Below are 20,105 nucleotides of genomic sequence, written 5' to 3' on the forward strand. Positions count from 1 at the left end.
TGTAGGAGTTACCATAACGTTCATATTGCAAAACTGGTAAGTAGTACATCAGCAGGGAAGAAAAAAAAAAAAAAAGGAAAAAAAGGATACAATCGACAGTATCAAGGACTAAGAATACAATGCTGATTTTTTTGGAATACATAAAGAGCAAAAGAAATAAAATTGGTTTTATTGCTAATGATAACGTTGTTGATAATGCAAAAGCATTCAGTTAAGTATTCTGTATTCAGAGATAAAATATATTTGCATCACATGAGGATGTTGAAATTACTTTCTAGTCCCTTAACAAACCACAAGAAAGTTAAACAAACATTGAAATATATAAATATTTCATAATCAGTAGATTCAGACAATTTACAGTAAGAAACCATAAAAGAATACCCTGAAGAATGCTGTTGTTAATAGTTCCAATAAATCTTTGCATTTCCAGAAAATTCGGAAAGATAAATTAAATAACTTTATTATTATTCAAACTGGGAGATAAAATGACTCTGTTACTCGTAGTCAGATTACCATGAGATTATTCTGACATAAAAGTTATTATAAAAGTTGAAAAATAATTAACTATAATTTAACTGGAAACTAGAAATACTACAAGCAGAAGTAATTAATGTGGTTCCTGGGAAAATAAATCAGATTTTTATTCCTCAGTATATTTCTTTATTCCCTGGAGTTGAAATTTTGCCAGGCAGAGAAAAAACAGAAACAACAAAATCTTGCAAGATTAACTGACCACTCTGAAGCAATAAGCTTTGAAGGAAAGCATTATCAAAGAGTTGTTTCCAGTGATGTTGTAAAGGACATAACACTATTAAAATCTTCTATTGGTGATTTGGATTTAAATATAAAATCTCTGCTGATAAGCTTGCAGATGACAACATCTTGCAAGATGATAAACTGGGATAACAACATCAGTCATACAGATGAGTCTGCATTGCTGTTGTGAAATGGCACCACAGTTTATTTTAACAAAGACAAATGACACCACATCTAGAAATGTAGATCTTATCCCAGGAATAAAATGTAAGCTAACATGAGCACTTAATGTATAAATTCAGGAAGGTTTTACCTCTGTATTAAAATTACCAAGTCCTCTATACTGAAATCCTGTAGACCATCCCTTTGCCCCTATTTTAAGGAGGACTCTGGAAAATTGGGGGAGGTAGAAATAAGAGCCACAAAAATTGAATGACACATTTTAGTGAGACGGAGTTCATGATCTCAATTTGTTTGACTTATCCAAAAGGAAACTGGGAAGTGATTTGATTACGATGTCTAAGTACCTCCATGAGGAAAAGCTGCAGGGTATTAAGGAGCTCTTTAACACAGGGGAGAGAGACATAAAAAGAATCAATGGCTGGAAGCTAATGCCAGAGAAATTCAAATGAGAAGTGAGGCACATTCATAACCGTGAGAAAAATGAAACATTGCAACAAACTGGTGAAGGAAAGTATTTTGCCTCTTCATGCTTTCAAACCAATACTGGACATTTTTCTGAAAGGTATGATTTAGCTGAACACAACTTATACTTTAGTCAAACAAATTATTGGGTTCAGTATAGAGGCAACAGGGTGAAATTTAATGGCTTGTGATATATGAGAGATCAGACTAGATGAACTAATATACACCCCAAGGCTAAGCTCTATTAATCGATTTATCAGTGCTTTATGCTGCCATCCATTGCTACAGTATCTGAGCACTTTCATATTAAATCAATAACAATAGTGAAATCCCTGGCGGACTTCAAGGAGCTTCTGGAACTTTTGCTTTTAGGAGTAAAACTAATTAGGGAAGGATTTTTGAGATTTTCTACGTGAGGTCAGAAGGCCTGCATTCATCCGTCTTGTTAAAGGCTGTCCATCACCACATGTCCTTTGTGCTTATGTAGTATTTTAAGGCAGTGTCCTAGTGATTTCAACCAGGCACAGTTCTGCCAAATGCTTCCATTTAAGAGACACAGTTATGTTCGTGTCCTTTAATGCTCACAAACATGCTAGTGAATACCATGAAAGAACTATTTCAAAACTCCTCTTTTCAATGTTGTTTTGGATAATGGAGTCTTGATTTGCTGACACAAAAATAAATGTTTGGATCCTCAAAGAGTCATAATTTACACAAAAAGGAAATGTGGTAGTAGGTCCAATGCACCATATAATCTATTCCTTAAAAATTACGTATTTTCAGAGACTAAGTGGATAATGTGTCTAGTCTACAAAAACATTACTTCCAAAGCAATTGGATTTTTATAACATGTAATAGTTGTTATACACTTATGCTTTAGGATGTGATGTCCTCAAAATACATCTATTTTGCAAGAAGGTAAAACTCAACCTTAGACTCTGAAAATGGTAAAAATACAAAAGCATTTTTAATGGAAGTTTTTCCCAATGTACTCTCAGACAAATGTACATTAACAAAGCAACCTCTAATTAATTTAGACACTGCTTAGGTCTCTAAGACAGCAAAAATGGAGGGAGTTCTCTCTCTTTATATATATATTTAAACAGCTGTGAACTGTTAAACCTTTATCTTTCCAAGTTAAATCAGTTTTTATTAATTATACCCCATTATTCTGGCCAAGGGCAGATCAAAGTAGGCCAACAGGATTATTACAAAAATTAGTTACTGATCTAGTTTTTGAGCAATATCCCACCAACACATATTTTTTCTCAGTTATACTCATTGTTTATTTGGACCAGTGAAGAAGGTACTTCTCAAAAACCTACGCGTTTCAATGGGCTATTTGCAGCTGTTACATTTTCAGCTAGAACAGTTTTACGCACTGTGTACTCTCAATTGTATTCTGTAATCCTAAAATTTTGTTTGGGCTTTTTGAAGTCATAAGCCACTTTTCTGTCTTTGTACATGCACGAAAAGTGAAAGAAGAGCCTACTGAAGACTTTTCCCTCAAAGGCTGCCCAGCACCTACAGGAGCAGAACCAAGCACCCCAGTGCACACTGTTTGCCCCAGCACTTGTCTTTTGTTCCTGCTGTTCTCCAAAGCCCTACTGAGCCTGTCTGCCTCAGGCAAGCAGAAAGGTTCAGATCATCTCTGTTTAACTGTACCGGCTCCATGGGCCAAGCTTTCTTCCTGAAGCATGCTTCTAGTAAAAAGGCTTTGTCCATAGAGAAAAACAAGTATCAAATTTTGTAGTAGTCTACATAAAGTTGAAGGGAAAACTAAGTTTACTCCCCAGGCTACAGACAAGAATAATACACGACACTGCTTAGGAGCTACTTTGAGTCAATAGCATACTTCTGTGCCCAGATGTGTGCTCATTGATTCGCACTGTGGAGAAAGCGGCAGTGCCCACCCCAGGTACCCGTCTGGCTTGAAATAGCTTGCTTGTTAACCGGAAAGGCCCATTTCTGAAAACATATACCTGGCGGCAAAAGCGATGTTAGCTAATGGCATACCAGCAACCAAGATCCAGAAATATCATCGTGAGAAGAACACATGGAGTGACAACAATTCGTCAATCAGATGGGCAGCAATGGTAGTAGAGGGGTAGTAGAGAAAGGAGGCAGCGAACAGGAAAGCTGATCACTCATGACAGGCAGTAAACTCCCAAAATATCTAGGTTACTTACTAAACTAGTACAAAGAAAAACTAATCAAGAGGCAAATACGGTGCATAACGCTCATACCCTGAATAGCAAAGTGGGTTTTATTTCTTGGGTTTAGATTTGCAATCCTGACTCACCTTGGGTACCATTAACCATGGCATTTAAAATGTAAAACGAAACCATAAAATAAAACATAAGGGAATACTTTTAGATGACAAAATATGAGTACCAATGGCTGGTCAGAAACTGCATTACTTCTGAAAATCACAATATCTAAGCGGCAAGCAGTGCCCCCATGCATCACCTGCTCAGTGAGAAACAGTAGGTTAGCATTATTATCAGCTACACTAAAAATTACAGATTTTTAATCCTAAAAATATCAGCTTCGACTAAAAATTAATTTTCTAATTGTAAATTAGGAGTTAAAACTTATTATATTGCTTTCATTTTCTTGAAAACCTGAAAAAAATATGCCCTAAGTACTCATTAACTCAATGACAAATATTTGCAGTTTACGATAACTTCTACATCTACTTTTATATTTTAAAGCAATTCATATGAACATTACAAATTGATTTAATGTGAAATGCTGTAGTGAAATATGTCTGCATGTGACTGGCAGAACATTAAGATTCATAAGATACAGACATAAAAGAAAAAATTGAAAGCATTCAAATGAAAGAAGAGCACTGATTATCTTTTAAAAGCTGTGCAGGGGGGAGGGAGAAGGAAAAAGAAAAAACATGCAAATTTGCTAGCAAATATTCAGGAAGATGCACATTCATAAGTTTAAATGAGGATTCTCTAAAGAATTGACTGCTGCTGTGCATAAAGTAACAGTAAAACTGAAGAAACAAAACATAACTTCTTTATTCAGTAATTCCTGGTTGCTTGATATTCCTTCCAGAAACTTAAAATGTTAATAGGCCCACAAGGGCTTAAAAAAAGCATTGGAGAACCACAAATCTGAAATTTCCTGAATATCTCAGAGCACAAGCTGTTCTAATATAGATCCACTAAGTGGCTGGCTAAGTGGATATTTTGAGAACTACTTCACAATGAAAATTTCTCTTCACTTCCTCAAGTGAAAATTTCAGTATAATCTCTGCAAATATCTTCTGTTTTTAAAGCTGAGTAATAATCTCCATTAATCTACTAGGATTACAAGGCAACTGTGAGGTAACCTGCATTCCTACTGAAAATTACCCATCATTGTTAAAGATTTGGCAATTAATTGAAATACAGAATCATAGAATCATCGAATCATTTACATTGGAAAAGACCTCTAAGATCATGAATCCAACCTTTAACCTAGCACTGCCAAATCTACCACTAAACCATGTCCCTAAGCACCACATCTACATGTCTTTTGAATACCTCCAGTGATGGTGACTCAACCACTTCCCTGGGCAGCCTGTTCCAATGCTTCACAAGCCCTTAAGTGAAGAAATTTTTCCTAATATCCAACCCAAACCTCTGCTGGTGCAACTTGAAGCCATTTCCTTTTGTCTTATCACTTGGTGCTTGGGAGAAGAGACCAATCCCCACCCCACCACAAACCTCCTCTGAGGCAGTTGAGAGTGATCAGGTCTCACCTAAGCCTCATTTTCTCTAGGCTAAACAACCCCAGTTCCCTCAGCTGCTCCTTGTAAGACTTGTTCTCTAGACCCCTCACCAGCTTCGTTGCCCTTCTCTGGACACACTCCAGCACCTTGATGTCCTTCTTGTATTGAGGGGCCCAAAACTGAACACAGTACTCGAGGTGCAGCCTTACCAGAGACGAGTACAGGGGGACGATCACCTCCCTGGTCCTGCTGGTCACACTGTTTCTGACACAAGCCAGGATGCTGTTGGCCTTCTTGGCCACCTGGGCACACTGCTGGCTCATATTCCCCAACTATAGACCAACACACCCAGGTCCCTTTCCACCGGGCAGCTTTCCAGCCACTCTTCTCACAGGCTGTAGCGCCACATGGGGTTGTTGTACCCCATGTGCAGGACCCAGCACTTAGCCTTGTTGAACCTCATACAGTTGGCCTTGGCCTCCAGACTATCCAGATCCCTCTCCAGAACCTTCCTACCCTCAAGCAGATCAACATTCCCACCTAACTTGGTGCCATCAGCGAACATACTGAGGGTGCACTCGATCCCCTCATCCAGATCGTCGATGAAGATATTGAAGAGAACTGGCCCCAGTACTGAGCCCTGAGGGACACCACTAGTGATCAGCCTCCAGCTGGATTTAACTCCACTACTTTTCACTATTTCACCACTACTCTTTGGGTCTGGCCACCCAGCCAGTTTTTAACCCAGCAAAGCTGGTCCTACTATTAAAGACTGAGGCAAAGAAGACATTAAGTACCTCAGCCCTTTCCTCATCTCCTGTCACTGTTTCCCCCCACATCCAATAAAGTATGGAGATTCTGCTTAATCCTCCTTTTCTTATGTATTTATATAAACACGTGTTTTTGTCCTTAATGGCATTAGCCAGATTGAGCTCCAGCTGGGCTTTGGCCCTTCTAATTTTCTCCCTGCACAGCTTCATGACATCTTTGAAGTCCTCCTGAGTGGCCTGCTCCTTCTTCCAAAGGTCATAAACCCTCTTTTCCTTCCTAAGCTCTAGCCACAGCTCTGTGTTTAGACAGGCCAGTCTTCTCTCCTGCTGGCTTGTCTTTTAACACACAGGGATGGCCTGCTCCTTTGCCTCCATAGAAATTAAGTAAATTATAAATGTAAACTTGGATTGAACTTTTCTTTTTTTTTTCCTTTTTAAAGGGAACCTAATGCACTGTATACTATTGTTTTAATTTATTTGTTTTAAATTTGACTTACTGGGTTCATGCTTTGCTCATCTGGGCAGCTTGAGCAAATAACCCAGCTGTTATTTGTGCAAAATTTCTTCTCTAACTTGTATAAATTCAACTTGACAGAATTGAAGTTAAAAAAAAAAAAATCAGAAGAGAACGGATATCTCTTTAGACGATCCAAAGAGATTAGAAACATACATAAGGTTCCTTTTGAAAAATACGAGTTATGACATTACTTCTGAGTGGTTCTGTGCACAGGAAGAAGTGCTAAAGGTGATTGCGACAGAGCATCAGACATCTGAGATCTGTTCAAAGATCCGTGGTGAAAAGAACCATCTTCCCCTTTCTTCATACTTGTACTGTGCTACAAAAGAATCCACTTCCTACTAATAAAGAAAAAGCCATACCCTCACATTATAGTTCTCTGCAACTTATTTTAATACACAAAATGACTGGAGCTATTCTAAGTTCCATCCTTTTAGAAAGCAGAAAAGTGGGCAGGAAAGCTAGAATTATGATGACATCAGATATGACAGCAGAGAAAGTGAAAATACTAGTTACTTAAAATAAAAATTTATTAAAAAAATAATTGGAGACAAATAGCTTATACATTAGTTTACATTATATAGGAATACACCACTTAAATGGGTGAAAAATAGTTTTATTTAGTTAATAAAACAGATATTGTTAAAACTGCTTGATAGTTGTAGATATTTTAATTTGAAACAGAAAGTAGGCAATGTAAAACTGCTTAAGACTACTAAATAATGGATGTTCTAGATATTCTCATGTGTATGGAGACCCCCTTATAAACAAGGCAGGAAAAAACAGAAGTCATTTCGTTACACCATCTTTGCCTCACAAATTCTGTTTCTAAACAATCCATGTAGACCCTTCTCTCCTTCTACTATTACACTGCAGTTATTTCTTCTTCCATGCCGTCTAGATGTGAAGTTTAATTTGGAGGAGTAGAAGAAAGGTGACTGACTTCTCAGTCATCCGTTATGGAAATTTCCCAGACTAAAGTGTGGAAACCTGGTGTGGCTGGAATATGTTTAGTATAGACAGAAACCTGGTATAAACTGAAAAAGGCTGACACCTGTGTTTTCCAAACAGCTAGAGGTTTATAGATCGAAAAAATGTAGAACAAAAACATCAAAAGGCAGTTCCTTATTACTTTAAAGTCTGTTTTGAATTTTTTTTCCTTCTAAACCTCTTTTCTTAACCTTTCTAAATTCAAATCAAAAGCTTAAAAACCAATTTAAAACATTTTTAAACAATTAAAAAAAAAACAAAAAATTAAAACCAATGTCACTTTCTGAATTTTGGAAAAATTACAAATAAGTGGAAAGACTTTCATAAGGCTTATACAGTCTTATTAAAAGGCATAGGTACAAGTTCCATATATAAGGATGTTTCGGTATCATTAACAGATAGCTGGCATTTCATGCCACCTACAAATATAGATAGGATTTCATGTAAATGAGAACACATCTTCAAATAGAACTCTTCTACTGTGAGACTGTGACCCCTTCTAAATATACATTTAATAATGGTAACAAGTCAAAAAGAGAAATCAAACACTATGAAGATAGATCTATCTTAATTTAACCATAATGTGCATGTTCACATTTTTCAATAAAACCTATCAGCATTAAATATTATAGAATAAAAATGAAATTTCTAAAATTCTATAATTCATATGGCCCTATTCAGTTATTTACCATGTCTGCAAAAAAAAAAAAAGTTTCTAGAACTAGGCAACAACAAAGATTTACAGACTAAATTTAAGTTTACACATTTATATGTATATAACTTTAGAAACCAAGCATTGAAATGCTTCAGAGTATAACTAGTTTCCTACCATAGTACTTGTTTTTTTTGTCTTCATTATTACTGTCTCCAATGGCTTTCTCTGTAAATCAGATTTGTGTTTCAATGTAGATCATTTTTCTAAACTTAATAGTGATTATAGAATTACGAAGATATTCATATTCAAAAACAACAAATACTCTGGAGAGGTACTTATGGAAGCTACTCAGCACTTTGGTGTGGTTTTTGTGGTTTTTTTGTTTGTTTTTTGTTTTAAAGTTTTCTAAAATGTTTGTGTGAGTTACTTGGGAATGGAGAGTTGAGGGTGAGAAGCTTAAATTTATATATGTACACAAAGTCAATGGCATATGCCAGTATTTTCTTGCTATTTATAAAATGCTAAGTAAATGTGCCTTGAAATAAGAACCAAGTAAGATTTTTTATTCTATGATAAATTCCAATATTAACCTTCTTACTCTAATCCCATAAACTGAAATTTAACTGGAAAGGTTGCTGCTAATGTTCACATTACACTTTTTTTTTCTAAAATAGTTCACTGGGTTTTAAGCAGTGTCTTCACATGCATATACCATACTAAAAATCAACTCCAAACTGAAAGTTTCTGAAAAAATGCAGAAAAAAAAACAGGCCAAAGGAAAGAATTTGTAAACACAAACACAGTACAAGTGGAAAAAAAAAAAAGAAGCTGAAGACAGATTGATATAAAATCAGTATTTATGTAAAAAAATAATGTATTGCATGCTGTAAAATCAGACAATAACAGTATTCACCTTCACATGGATTTCTAGAGTTTCAGACTTCGAAAGATTACATATAACAAGGAAAAGAAACAGTAACTACATGCGCAGCAGACTTTCTGTTTACCATCACACAAATTTACACCCTGAGCCAGCAGGGAGATCAGGAGCAGAATACAAACTCTGCTTACAATGGAGTGTGCTTCTGTACTGCTAAAGCATTCATCCAGCTCAGCTCACATGGATCTGAGATTCAGAGCCAGTCTGCCTTTGGCAAAGAAACAGCCACAAAAATTAAACTTCTCAAATATAGTTGGGATGAAGGTGCAACTCAGTGAGTGGATCCTCCAAGGCTCACCACACAGGAATCTGAATCTTCTGGAATCTGAAAACTTACTTTATGAAGACTTCATCTCAGTTCATCCAAGTTCAGTTCAAGTATACTTTACAAATACATTTCATACCATGCATGTTTAAATATTTTACTGTAACATTACAAGTCAGCCTTTTTCTTCATGCTTCTCTCTAAGAAGAAATTTGATTACATAAACAGAACATGTTTTTTTCACTAAGATATCTAAAGAAAGCCTAATCCTTATCTGTTGTAAATCAGTATCACCTTATTGACATTAATGCATACAGTCAACGGTCTGGCCCAAAACTATTTTAAAGCCACATTATTAAAAAATATGCAGAATATCTCTAAAAAAAAAACACCACTATCTAATATAAAATCTGATGAAATATCAGAACTTTTACTACAGTTCTTCAATTTTAGGTACTAAATACTCTGTAACAATCATCAAGTAATGATTCTTAGTATAAAAATACAACAGAGGCAGCTTTCCACCATTTTTTCTACTTCCAAAACATCCTATAAATCTGCAAAACCATTTAAGTTTTAAAAAGTGTTGTAAGAAAAATAACTTCATATTGAACTGTTGCTAAAATATAAACCCCCTCAACTTGGATATATCATTTGGGATAGATGGCTCAATAATACTAAAACAAATGCTGTTATATTTTTAAAAGTCTCAATATCTACAGATAGAGAAAACTAGTATCACATACTATCCATGTCTCAGAAAATCCTATTTATAGTGTGCAGTTTACATCTACAATAAGCAAAACAAGATTGTCAAAACAGGATTCCAACATGTAAGAGATGAACATAAAGGCACACAGATTGTCAATGATTAATATCACATTTCTTTGAAAACAGAGTATTTTCTGCACTTGTAAACAACTTTGTGCTCACACCTTTAAAGTGAAGTTAGTGCTGCTGACTTGGTTATTGCTACATTCACAGTTTAACAGGATTTTAGACAATGAGGTACACTTCCAAATTGAGCCATCTTCACCTCTCCCTTGTTTGTTTGATCATTAGAGATAACTGAATTAAGCAGACTAAAACTACTGACCTTAGAAGTCAGTATCACCCAAATCATCAGATCCAAGATAAACACTAGCAGTGATTAAACTTCAAAAGAGCCAAAAATCACCTCTGCAGAAAAAGTCACTGTTCTTCATTACATGAATATTTTCTTCATTTTTACGTATGCTAGTAAACTCTTATCTGGGCACATTAAGAGCCGATTCAAGCCACATCAGAACTGTTGCACCTTTTGACCAGTATGTTAATTCAGTCTCTTGATTTAAGAGCTTGCAGTTAGAATCACCTTCCCTTTGATCTTCTGACAGACAAGTCCCTTATGCTTTTCTTTAGCTGCTTTATGAACACTTTGTATACTCTTCCACAGTATGTATGCATTGTCTTCTGTAACTCCAGTTCTAGGGGCCGCAACAGGGAATGAACTAGATCATCTCCAAACGTATACTGTAAAGATAAGAAAACATTTAAGTTAATAATAGAACACTGTCATTTTTCAGAGCTACTAAACGATTTTATTAAAAGGCCTTTAAAACATTTAATAACCAATAAAAAAGATCTTCAAAGAACTCTTCTGAGAACTATTTGAAAAATGATATCTGAGGTATATAAATATTCTCAAATGATTTCAATAGCATGCCTAACAAGCGAACTTTTGTTTGTTTTAAAATAAGCAAATGAATTCCATAAGCATGGAGGACGTTTAAAATTACCTTTTTAAATTAAAAATTTTCAAATCTAAAATGATTTCTGGTTATTTCTTTGTTGACCAGCAACTTTCCTGAACAACTTAAAATTTAAGGAGTACAACTTATCAAATTATAATGAAACAACAGTATGACAAGCAAGTAGTACTACTGAAAGCAGAAAGTTTCATTAAATTGAATGATGGTTAAACACATACTATGTTTAACACGGACGTGAAATAAAGAAGTCATTAATACTAGAGTGCCATATTTTTTAAATAAAAAAAATGAAAAGCTAAACAGCATTTCAAAGTAACAATTTTGTTCATCTTATTACCACTGGATCAGCAGTGTTCTATACACTTTCTCTGACATATACATAAAGCAAATGGCATTATAAATAAAAACAAATATTTTTTTCTTCTGTTTTTGACAATGCTCAAAGGAAACAAAGAAATCTTATTTTTATGGAAACACATTCACTTTCCCTGCAACTGTATTCTCAGACCCCCATAAGTACTTTTTCTCATTTTTATATCCATATGACAACACGTGATAAAGCACCATTAAAATATACTATTGATTTCTGAAGGTTATATGCACACAATAGCCTGCTACATTAAAATGTGCATCAGTGCTAAATTTTACAGCTCTTCAGTGAGTATACCAATGTAGTGATAAATAGTTTACTAGATGACTTATTTGCAGAATGAAAAGAAGTTGTTGCATTTACTATTTAAAGGAACAGCAACATATTGATACACTGAATCTCTAGAAAAGGTGAAAAAATCATAAAAAAAAGTATCTTCTACCACGCAAATTAAATGTTAAAATGTTGCAGCAAGCATATAAAAGCTTTGGGAGGAAAAAGGGTTCTTTCTGTTTTTTAAAATCTCCAGAAAAATAAAGCTTAGAGCAATCTCCACATGCCTGTACAGTTTACTAAACATACTTAGTAAATGAACGGGAAAAAAGTTTTTCAAACATTACAGATTACAGGTAACATTTTAGAATCCTAACCTAGATATAGCCCACACTATTTCAGATGATGTTAGTCAAAAGATGAATAAACTGGAATTCTATCCAAACAGTAAACCACAAACTGATGAATTGCTTAAAAAAATACTTCAAAGAGGAAAAACATTACTTTGTTGCAAGGAAGGTATCAACCAAACCAATAAAGTACATGCAGCACTGTAGATAAAATACATACAAAATAACTTTGTACAAAGTAAAATGCTGGACACGCTTACATTTTTTATTGCTTCATAGACAGCCCTAAAAGTTGGTTGTTTATCATCATGGTAAACACCTCTGTTTCCATGAAGAATAAATATACCTTCTTCTTCAGCTTCCTTACAATTGCTTCCATAAATGCAGTGGTCAGGCCGATAATTCCATTGGCAAGGAAAGACATACAGACTTTCTGCACAAAAAAAAAAAAAAGCAAGCTCTGGATTAAGTATCAACATTTTTTCAGGAGATACATTCATTTTTCTGTGTTTTTTTTTTTTGTTAATAGTACTTCATGAATTTCTGTACAGTTGTTTTAAAACAGCAACAAGTCCAACTCTAGCAAGCTTCAATTTTATTTCTCAACTTCAAAAGTTTTTTAGAAAAGGAAAAAAAAAGTTTCTTGCACATTTCCACTGAAAAGTCTGCTAAAACTATTTTTCTCATTTTTTAAATGTCAAACAAAAGATCAACTTTTGTTATGCTAGACTTAAAATTAATGTGGATTTACCTGGATTGTGAAAAAACATGATGTTCAGTAGATCCTGATCACCCCATGTTATGTTTAATTTGTACTTCTTCAGCAGAGGCATAAGAATTTCTCCCCACTGTAACCGGACTGTTGTCATGTCGTTCTGTTAAACAAAGAACAACATTTATGCATTCAAGATAACTATACCTATGAAGAAGGAAATGCCCAATAGAATTTGTAATTTGCTTTCCAAAGCTACAAGTCTCAAATGTTTTATACTTGTTTATATATTTATTTTTTAAATGACCACATTTAGGGAAAACACAGTTATGGACATTTCCAATATACTTTATTTCTCGTTTAATTAACTTACGATAAGCAAAACTATACACATTTCCTACTATTCCATATTAAATTGTCTTAAGATCTCCCTCTAAAACATCTTAGACTATTACTTCCACTAAATAGCAAGCGTTTTTTTTGTGTTGTTGTTTTGTTGTAGTTTTATACAGCAGTAGAATCTAACACAAAACCAGATTTTAATAGATGCGTGCCAAGTAGATGGGCACTGTTTCAATCTCCACACTTCAGATTTCACGCTTTCTCCATCTTTATCACAAACTGATAGCATACACAAGTTTTAAAGCTGCCTTTAAAAGTTTCAAAATGATCAATATAAAGTTATTAAATAATACCAAATGCAGCTAAAAAGACTAGCTATAAAGCAAGGTATAAAACCACATACATCCTTCAAAGGTTTTGAAAGAATTTTCACTGAGTTTTTTTTAGTTACTGAACTTCAACTTCCACAGCAAAGGCACAACTTTTCTCTTGCAAAAGGCAGCATGACTCTGAACCAACAGCTGTTGCTTATTTCCCAAATTGTTGATTAAGCAAAATCACAGCTCAAAGGAAAAGAAAAAGTTCTTCTAACACTTGGCTCAGGAGGTGCTACTTGGAGTGAGCTGGCCTACGCTGAGCTCCAGATTACCACAAGAAGTTATTATTTGCGGTATAAAAAGTTACATATTCTAAAGCTAATTTCATATCTTTACACCACCTTTAAGCTCAACTACAACAGAAAAGGAACAAGGCTGTTCACTCTGTACTTTCTACTTGAGTTTGGAGATTGAGGATGGAGTAACAATAGGTCTCAAAGGGAGAAGAATCCTGAATGAGTACAGGATTATAGTCACGATTCTTTTTAATCAAGTCATTAAAAAAAAAAAAAAAAGAACTCCAGTATTGTTTGGAATTTGAATACAAAACCACCACATTACGAAACAGAAAAGACTACCTGGGATACAACATTCAGTTTTAGAATTATACCAAAGACCTTCCCCTACAAGCTTTCCACTGACAGACTAGAAAGGAGAAACATTAGCAGTTCAGCTTTTAGCCTTTCCCTCAAATCATTTCAGCCATCAAATATGAAGGGGTTTCAGAAACGTAGACTAAAATAGAAATGCTATCAGATTTCAGACAGGAATTAATACAAAAAAAGATCTATAGGTTATATTATGTAAGAAGCCAAACAGAATGATATTGTGGTCCCTTCTGCCCTTAAAAAATGACTATGATTGCTTGCAGGTATTTGACAATAGCAGGCATAAGAAATGCACAAGATAATTTGTCTCTAGCAGGAATTATCATTAGGCTCAGTGCAATATGATTAAACAAAAGAAAACTCAGACCAAATACCAGGCTGAAACCCTTCAAAAGCAAATCAATTAGACTGAAGCACAGTGATTAGTCCCTCACATGGACTTTGCCATCCACGGAATATTGACCTAAGGTTTGAACTTGTACTCAATGCTAAGAATCAACAACCGTGAGCTAATTTAATTCCATTACCAGAATAACTATGTAGTGTAACTATGAGTATAAAGAAGCAAAAAAAAAAAGTTTTAGAGCAACCCATAATATTACTTTATATTGTTAAAACCATTAATTCATATGATTTTCATTTAGCTTGTACAGTTTTAATAGCAGTGAAATGCAGAATATATCCCAAGGAGATAAAAAGCAGGTAAGAGAATATATCACATCGCCAGACGTCTAGAAGCAATACTACTGGACAGATAGTGTTATTAGATATAAGAATTGCAAATTCTAATGTTTCAGTAACCTTTGCATAAATAGAAAATAATTAAATATTAATTTATTAACCCTGATGTGTAATGAAACCAGTGTAGGAATCACTGAGGAGGAGAAGTTACTTGAACAGTTACATAACCTCCTTCTGTAAAAAGTGAGGTCAGAGGGAGAAGCAGAATGCTCGAGCTTGATCAGAACTGATAATAGAATTACGTTTCAAAAGTTACTCAAGTAAATACGAAATAAATAACTAAGATTATCCTTAAAGGATTTGAGAATATAAACCATATCTCCAATATCCAACAAATTAGAAACAAGGTTAGAGAGGCTTACCAAAAAAATAAAATTCTGTGGTACTCTGTGATACCATCAATCTGATACAGACAAGCCCTATGAACCCTCCAAATGTCAGCTTTTTTGAGTGGAACAAAACGTGTAAGATCAGAAGTACAAGCAAAATATCCATAAGAATGTTAAGATGGTATCTTAAATGGAATCTTAAGATGGTATCTTAAGTGTTTTTGGATTATATGCTTTGCTTTAATTAGTTTGATCATTACTGAATTCTGTCCCAAAAGACTTCTGTCTGGCTAAGCCTGAAGTCAGAAGAGCTATCGCATTTTGTCTGGAACAACGTATGGTCATCTTCCTCTTAATACTTGTAGGAGAATATAAAGTTGAGGAAACATACTCAATCATAAAGTAATATCTAAAGAAACTGTAAGTGCAGTTCCACAAACCATTGGCCAATTTATAATTTCATTAATGCCATATGAGAGCGAGTTCTCTTCCTTATGGTTACATGACTCCATCCTGTTCTTGTGTTAGCATTGTAGTGCCTAACACTTGATTATTTTATTATTTATTATTTATTTATTTATTGGTGAGAGCACTGATTTACTTAACTAAACCAGCAGAAGGATTTCTTTTCTCACCTGTTACCAAATTTAGTTGGATCATGGAAGGGTCCAACAAACAACAGAGGCAAGGACAAAGCAAGCAAGAAAAGCAGTGAAAAGCTGCTGAAAAGAGATGGTAACTTTCCTTCTAGAAGGAATTAGCTTCTGTGGCTTACCACATATATCAGAACTATAGCCTTAAGCAACACCGAGTGGTCACAAAAATTGTATATAATGGCTTAGGTCTTATTGACTCACTGCTTTTGTCTCACCATACCCACAGACCTCTCCTTTGTACACACTATCTGGAGTTATTTTGTTTGGGGCTTGTTTGATCTTGTAAGACCTCATTTCTTTCTTTGGGTGCCTACTATAACACTAAGTATAGCAACACCCGTGTTTCTGTATGTATTTAATAAAGGTCACGACTCTCTTTTCACACAACCTCACTCATCTAGGGCTTTTTGTTAAAACACCATACCATCTCTGCAGCATTTGCTATATCCCTTCCAGTTTAAAAGTCTCTGTATCTATAGAACAGTTAAGTTGGAAGGGACCTTCAAAGATGATTGAGTCCAACTGCCTGACCACTTCAGGGCTAACCAAAAGTTAAAGCATATTACTGAGGGCATTGCTCAAATGTCTCCTGAACACTGACAGCTTTGAGGCATCAACCACCTCACTAGAAAGCCTGTTCCAGTGTTTGACCACCCTCAGAGTAAGGAAATTTGTCTTAGTATCTTGTCTGAACCTCCCCTGGCGCAGCCTCGTGCAGTTCCCGTGGACCTGTCATTCATCACCAGGGAGCAGAGAGCAGCACCTCCCTCTGCACTTCCCCTCCTCAGGAGGGCACAGAGAGCAAGGAGGTCACCTCTCAGCCTTCTTTTCTCCAGACTTGACAACCCAAGGGTCTTCAGCATCTCCTCATAACACATGCCTTCCTGACCTTTTACCAGTTTTGTTGCCTTCCTCTGGACACTTTCAAGGACCTAAACATCCTTTTTATACTGTGGAGATCAGATCTGTACACAATATTCACGGTGAGGCCGCACCAACACTAAATACAGTGGAAGAATCACTTCTTTTGACCGGCTGGCTGTGCTATGCTCAATGCACCCCAAAATGCAGTTTGCCCTCTTGGCTGCCAGGGCACACTGCTGGCTCACATTGAGCCTACCACCAACCAGCACCACCGGGTCCCCTTCTGCAGAGCTGCTCTCTAGCCACTTGCCTCCCAGTCTGTGCCTGTGTCTGACATTGCTCCATCTCAGGTGCAGCACCCTGCACTTACCCTTGTTAAATTTCATGCCACGGATGATTGCCCAATGCTCCAATCTATCTAGATCCCTCTGCAAGGGCCCTCATCCCTCCAGTGAGTCAACAGCAGCTCCCACTTTGAATCATCAGCAAACTTGCTAATGGATGCATTCCACTTCTGCATCCTGGCTCCAGAATTAAGCCCTGGGGAACACTGCTAGTGACAGGCCACCAGCCAGATGTAGCATCATTCACTACAACCCTTTAAACTCTATCATTGAGCCAGTTCGTCACCCAATGTAGCATGAACATGTTCTGCTCACAGTTGGACAATTTGTCCAGAAGGATGCTGTGAGGGACAATATCAAAGGCCTGACAAATCCAGAAAGATTACATCCACCAAACGTATATAAATCCTATACGTATACAAATATGTATACTATATGTATACAAATGTAAAAAGCCACATGATATTACCTCTTCTGTCTCCTAAGTATTCTTGCATATTCTACATCCTACCTCCTAACTGCTGCATTGCAAAGACGACACCGGGCAGGCACAACACACCTGAAGCTTCTTTATCCAGTTTTAGTCTTATCTCCAGCTATGCACTGTGCAATGATCACACTATATTCACATGTGTTTGAACAAGTATGCGTACATGAGTATGTATGCAGTGCCTCTATTTATAGCATATACCTGCACGCAGTTTCATAAAACACAGAAAAGATAAAGATAGTAGGACCAGGAACCATTAGGCACCATAGCCAAGTAGACCTGGTAGACACTTTTTTTTTTTTTTTTTTACACTTCTGTATCAAGCAAGACAGGTATCTCAGTTACAGTTCGAGCTGGGAAAGTTACAGCTACTGTAACTTTATACTTTAACTACAGCTGAGGCAGTCTATTCCTTATTTTTCTTAAGTTCCCTGTATTTCCACAACAAGGCATTGCAAGCATGTTAAGATGGAAGCCAAACACTTCTTAAATTGGAAATGGGTGAAAAAGGTAACAGCTACTGCAAATTTATATTGCCACTCTTAAGGCTGTACCTTCCCATAGTTTTTGGCTGTAGGATTATTTTTCCTAATCAAACGTCTTATTTCAATGCAGATTTAATAAAAAATAAAGTAGAACAGAGAGAAGTACTTTTTCCCCTAGCATAATCACACAATACTGCTTCTGTATTTGTATTTGAAGCATATCGGAAAACTGTGAAGCAACAACCGCTTCTGTTGCTGCACGTGCTGCATTAGGACTTAAATGAAGTTATTCCTCTATAGAAATTAAGACTGCAAAGTAAATCAAAAGGTACTTAAGTTGATCATCACCTGGTTACAATTTCAAAGATCAAAATTTACAAATAGTACAGTTAAAATAAGTTACTAAATGCTTTAGCACCACCTCCTGGTCATATTACTTCATACACACATTTTTAAAGTTAGTTTACCGTATACATAAACTGTTTTCTGAGGATCTCTGCAGTGAAGAAAGAATAGTAGACTATCTACTGAGAAATGTAACTTATAGCAACAGACTGTATCCAGTCACACGATATTGCAGAACTGAAGAAAAATAAAACAAACGGACTTACAAGGCAAGAATTTCAAGCCTTGCAGTGAATGACATTTTAAAAAAAATAGAAGTTAGATACCATTTTAGACACAGCTTATTTTTAGATCATCATTCCAGTTACAAGAAAAATGTTTTGAAAATTACTGTCCCAGGTGGATTTCAAACAGGATTGGAATTAAAAGTTGTAGAAAAACAAAAATTGCAACAAAGACAACATACATACCTTGAAATACTTTCTTCTGATACGTGTCATATTCATTAACATGACTCCAGAATTTATTCCAGTTACTCCATAATAGGGATGCCGAGCAAAGCGATTGTACCACCCGATACGAGGTTCTTCGTGTTCTGGTGCCATTGCAGCAATCTGGGTGGAGTTGAACTTTCTCAGAAAAGACCAAATATCATCGACAGGTCTCAAGAACAGGATGTCAGTATCAACATACAGTAGGGAATCCACGTTTTTGAGGATTAACTGTGAGAAAAAAAAAAGTTTAAAAGAAAACAGTTTTATTGAACTTCTCTTCATAAAACAGAAGTTACTGCAGTTTACACATTTTAATACGTTTTGGTCACATGCAAATACATTCATGTTAGACTGATGGCTCACAGTCAGAAATTTGATATTATTTCCCTTTGTCCCATTTTGAAGAAGTTTTGTGGGGTGAAACAGGTTTTACATAGGAAAGTAACACAAAGTCCGTATTTTATATCCTGGGGTTCTCAGGAGTAGCTTGTGGGCCAGGTGAAACATTGGAATAAAAAAAGCTCCTACCTTCCTGCGTCTTTCCCTTGCTTTGCTATACATCTGTTCAAACAATGGGAGAAATGTAAGGATCCCCAAGAAGTGACAGTATTTGGGAGATAGCTGCCACTGCTACAGTTCATCTAGCCTGAAGTACGATTTCTGAAGAATCTTAGATTAGCAAAGAAAAGGCTATACAAACCACTCTGGTAACAATAGGCTATTTCTTGATTCATTCTCCTGACATTTCTCAGACCTTGGAAAGCAAGAAACTTTCCAAATAAGTGAAGAGATATGTGATAAATCCTTCACACCTCTAAGAGGATGACATAACCTGCAGCACTAAGGATATCCTGCCATAACGCAGGAAGTGAGAAAAGGAATTTTATTCCAAAGTGCCACAGAAAAATGGTGATTTCAGGGGATTTTTTTTCTTAAGAAGGTCACAAAAGTGACTTTTATGAGTAGTAGTTCTTTATTTAAAACTAAGCAGAAATTAGATTAACAAAGATAGCTTGATACACAGACTTCTGTGCTGTCCAATAACAGAAGAAACTTACCGGCAAGAACAGCCTTTGTGAAGCACACGGTTTAAACAATTTCTTCCATTCTGTCGCACTCTCAGTTGGAAATGTTATTGGATATAATGTGTAATTAATTTTTCCTTCATATGGTAAGTCATCAAGCTAGATGAAAAGATCACAGAAAAAATTACTTGCATTCAATTTTATTATGAAAAAGAAATCATTTCCCATTTAAATTAATAATTGAATACCACTGCAACACCTCTCTTCCAAAGCAGAAATGC

At 35.8% G+C, this 20,105-nt stretch overlaps 1 protein-coding gene across 2 annotated transcripts in view; it reads right to left on the reverse strand.

Annotated features, from left to right (window-relative positions):
• Window positions 1-8,902: 8,902 nt before the first annotated feature.
• Window positions 8,903-20,105, reverse strand: part of GXYLT1 (glucoside xylosyltransferase 1) — a 30,419-nt gene continuing 19,216 nt past the window's right edge. For both annotated transcript variants that reach the window (XM_035543997.2, XM_035543996.2), the window contains 5 exons: window positions 19,858-19,983; window positions 18,776-19,027; window positions 12,764-12,887; window positions 12,273-12,445; window positions 8,903-10,780 (listed from right to left, as the gene is read on the reverse strand). In XM_035543997.2, coding sequence (XP_035399890.1) covers window positions 10,619-10,780; window positions 12,273-12,445; window positions 12,764-12,887; window positions 18,776-19,027; window positions 19,858-19,983 — 837 coding nt within the window. In that variant the 3' untranslated portion in view covers window positions 8,903-10,618. The remainder of the gene's footprint in view (window positions 10,781-12,272; window positions 12,446-12,763; window positions 12,888-18,775; window positions 19,028-19,857; window positions 19,984-20,105) is intronic.

The sequence above is a fragment of the Cygnus atratus genome, chromosome 1, assembly GCF_013377495.2.
Source record: "Cygnus atratus isolate AKBS03 ecotype Queensland, Australia chromosome 1, CAtr_DNAZoo_HiC_assembly, whole genome shotgun sequence".
Lineage (NCBI taxonomy): Eukaryota > Metazoa > Chordata > Aves > Anseriformes > Anatidae > Cygnus > Cygnus atratus.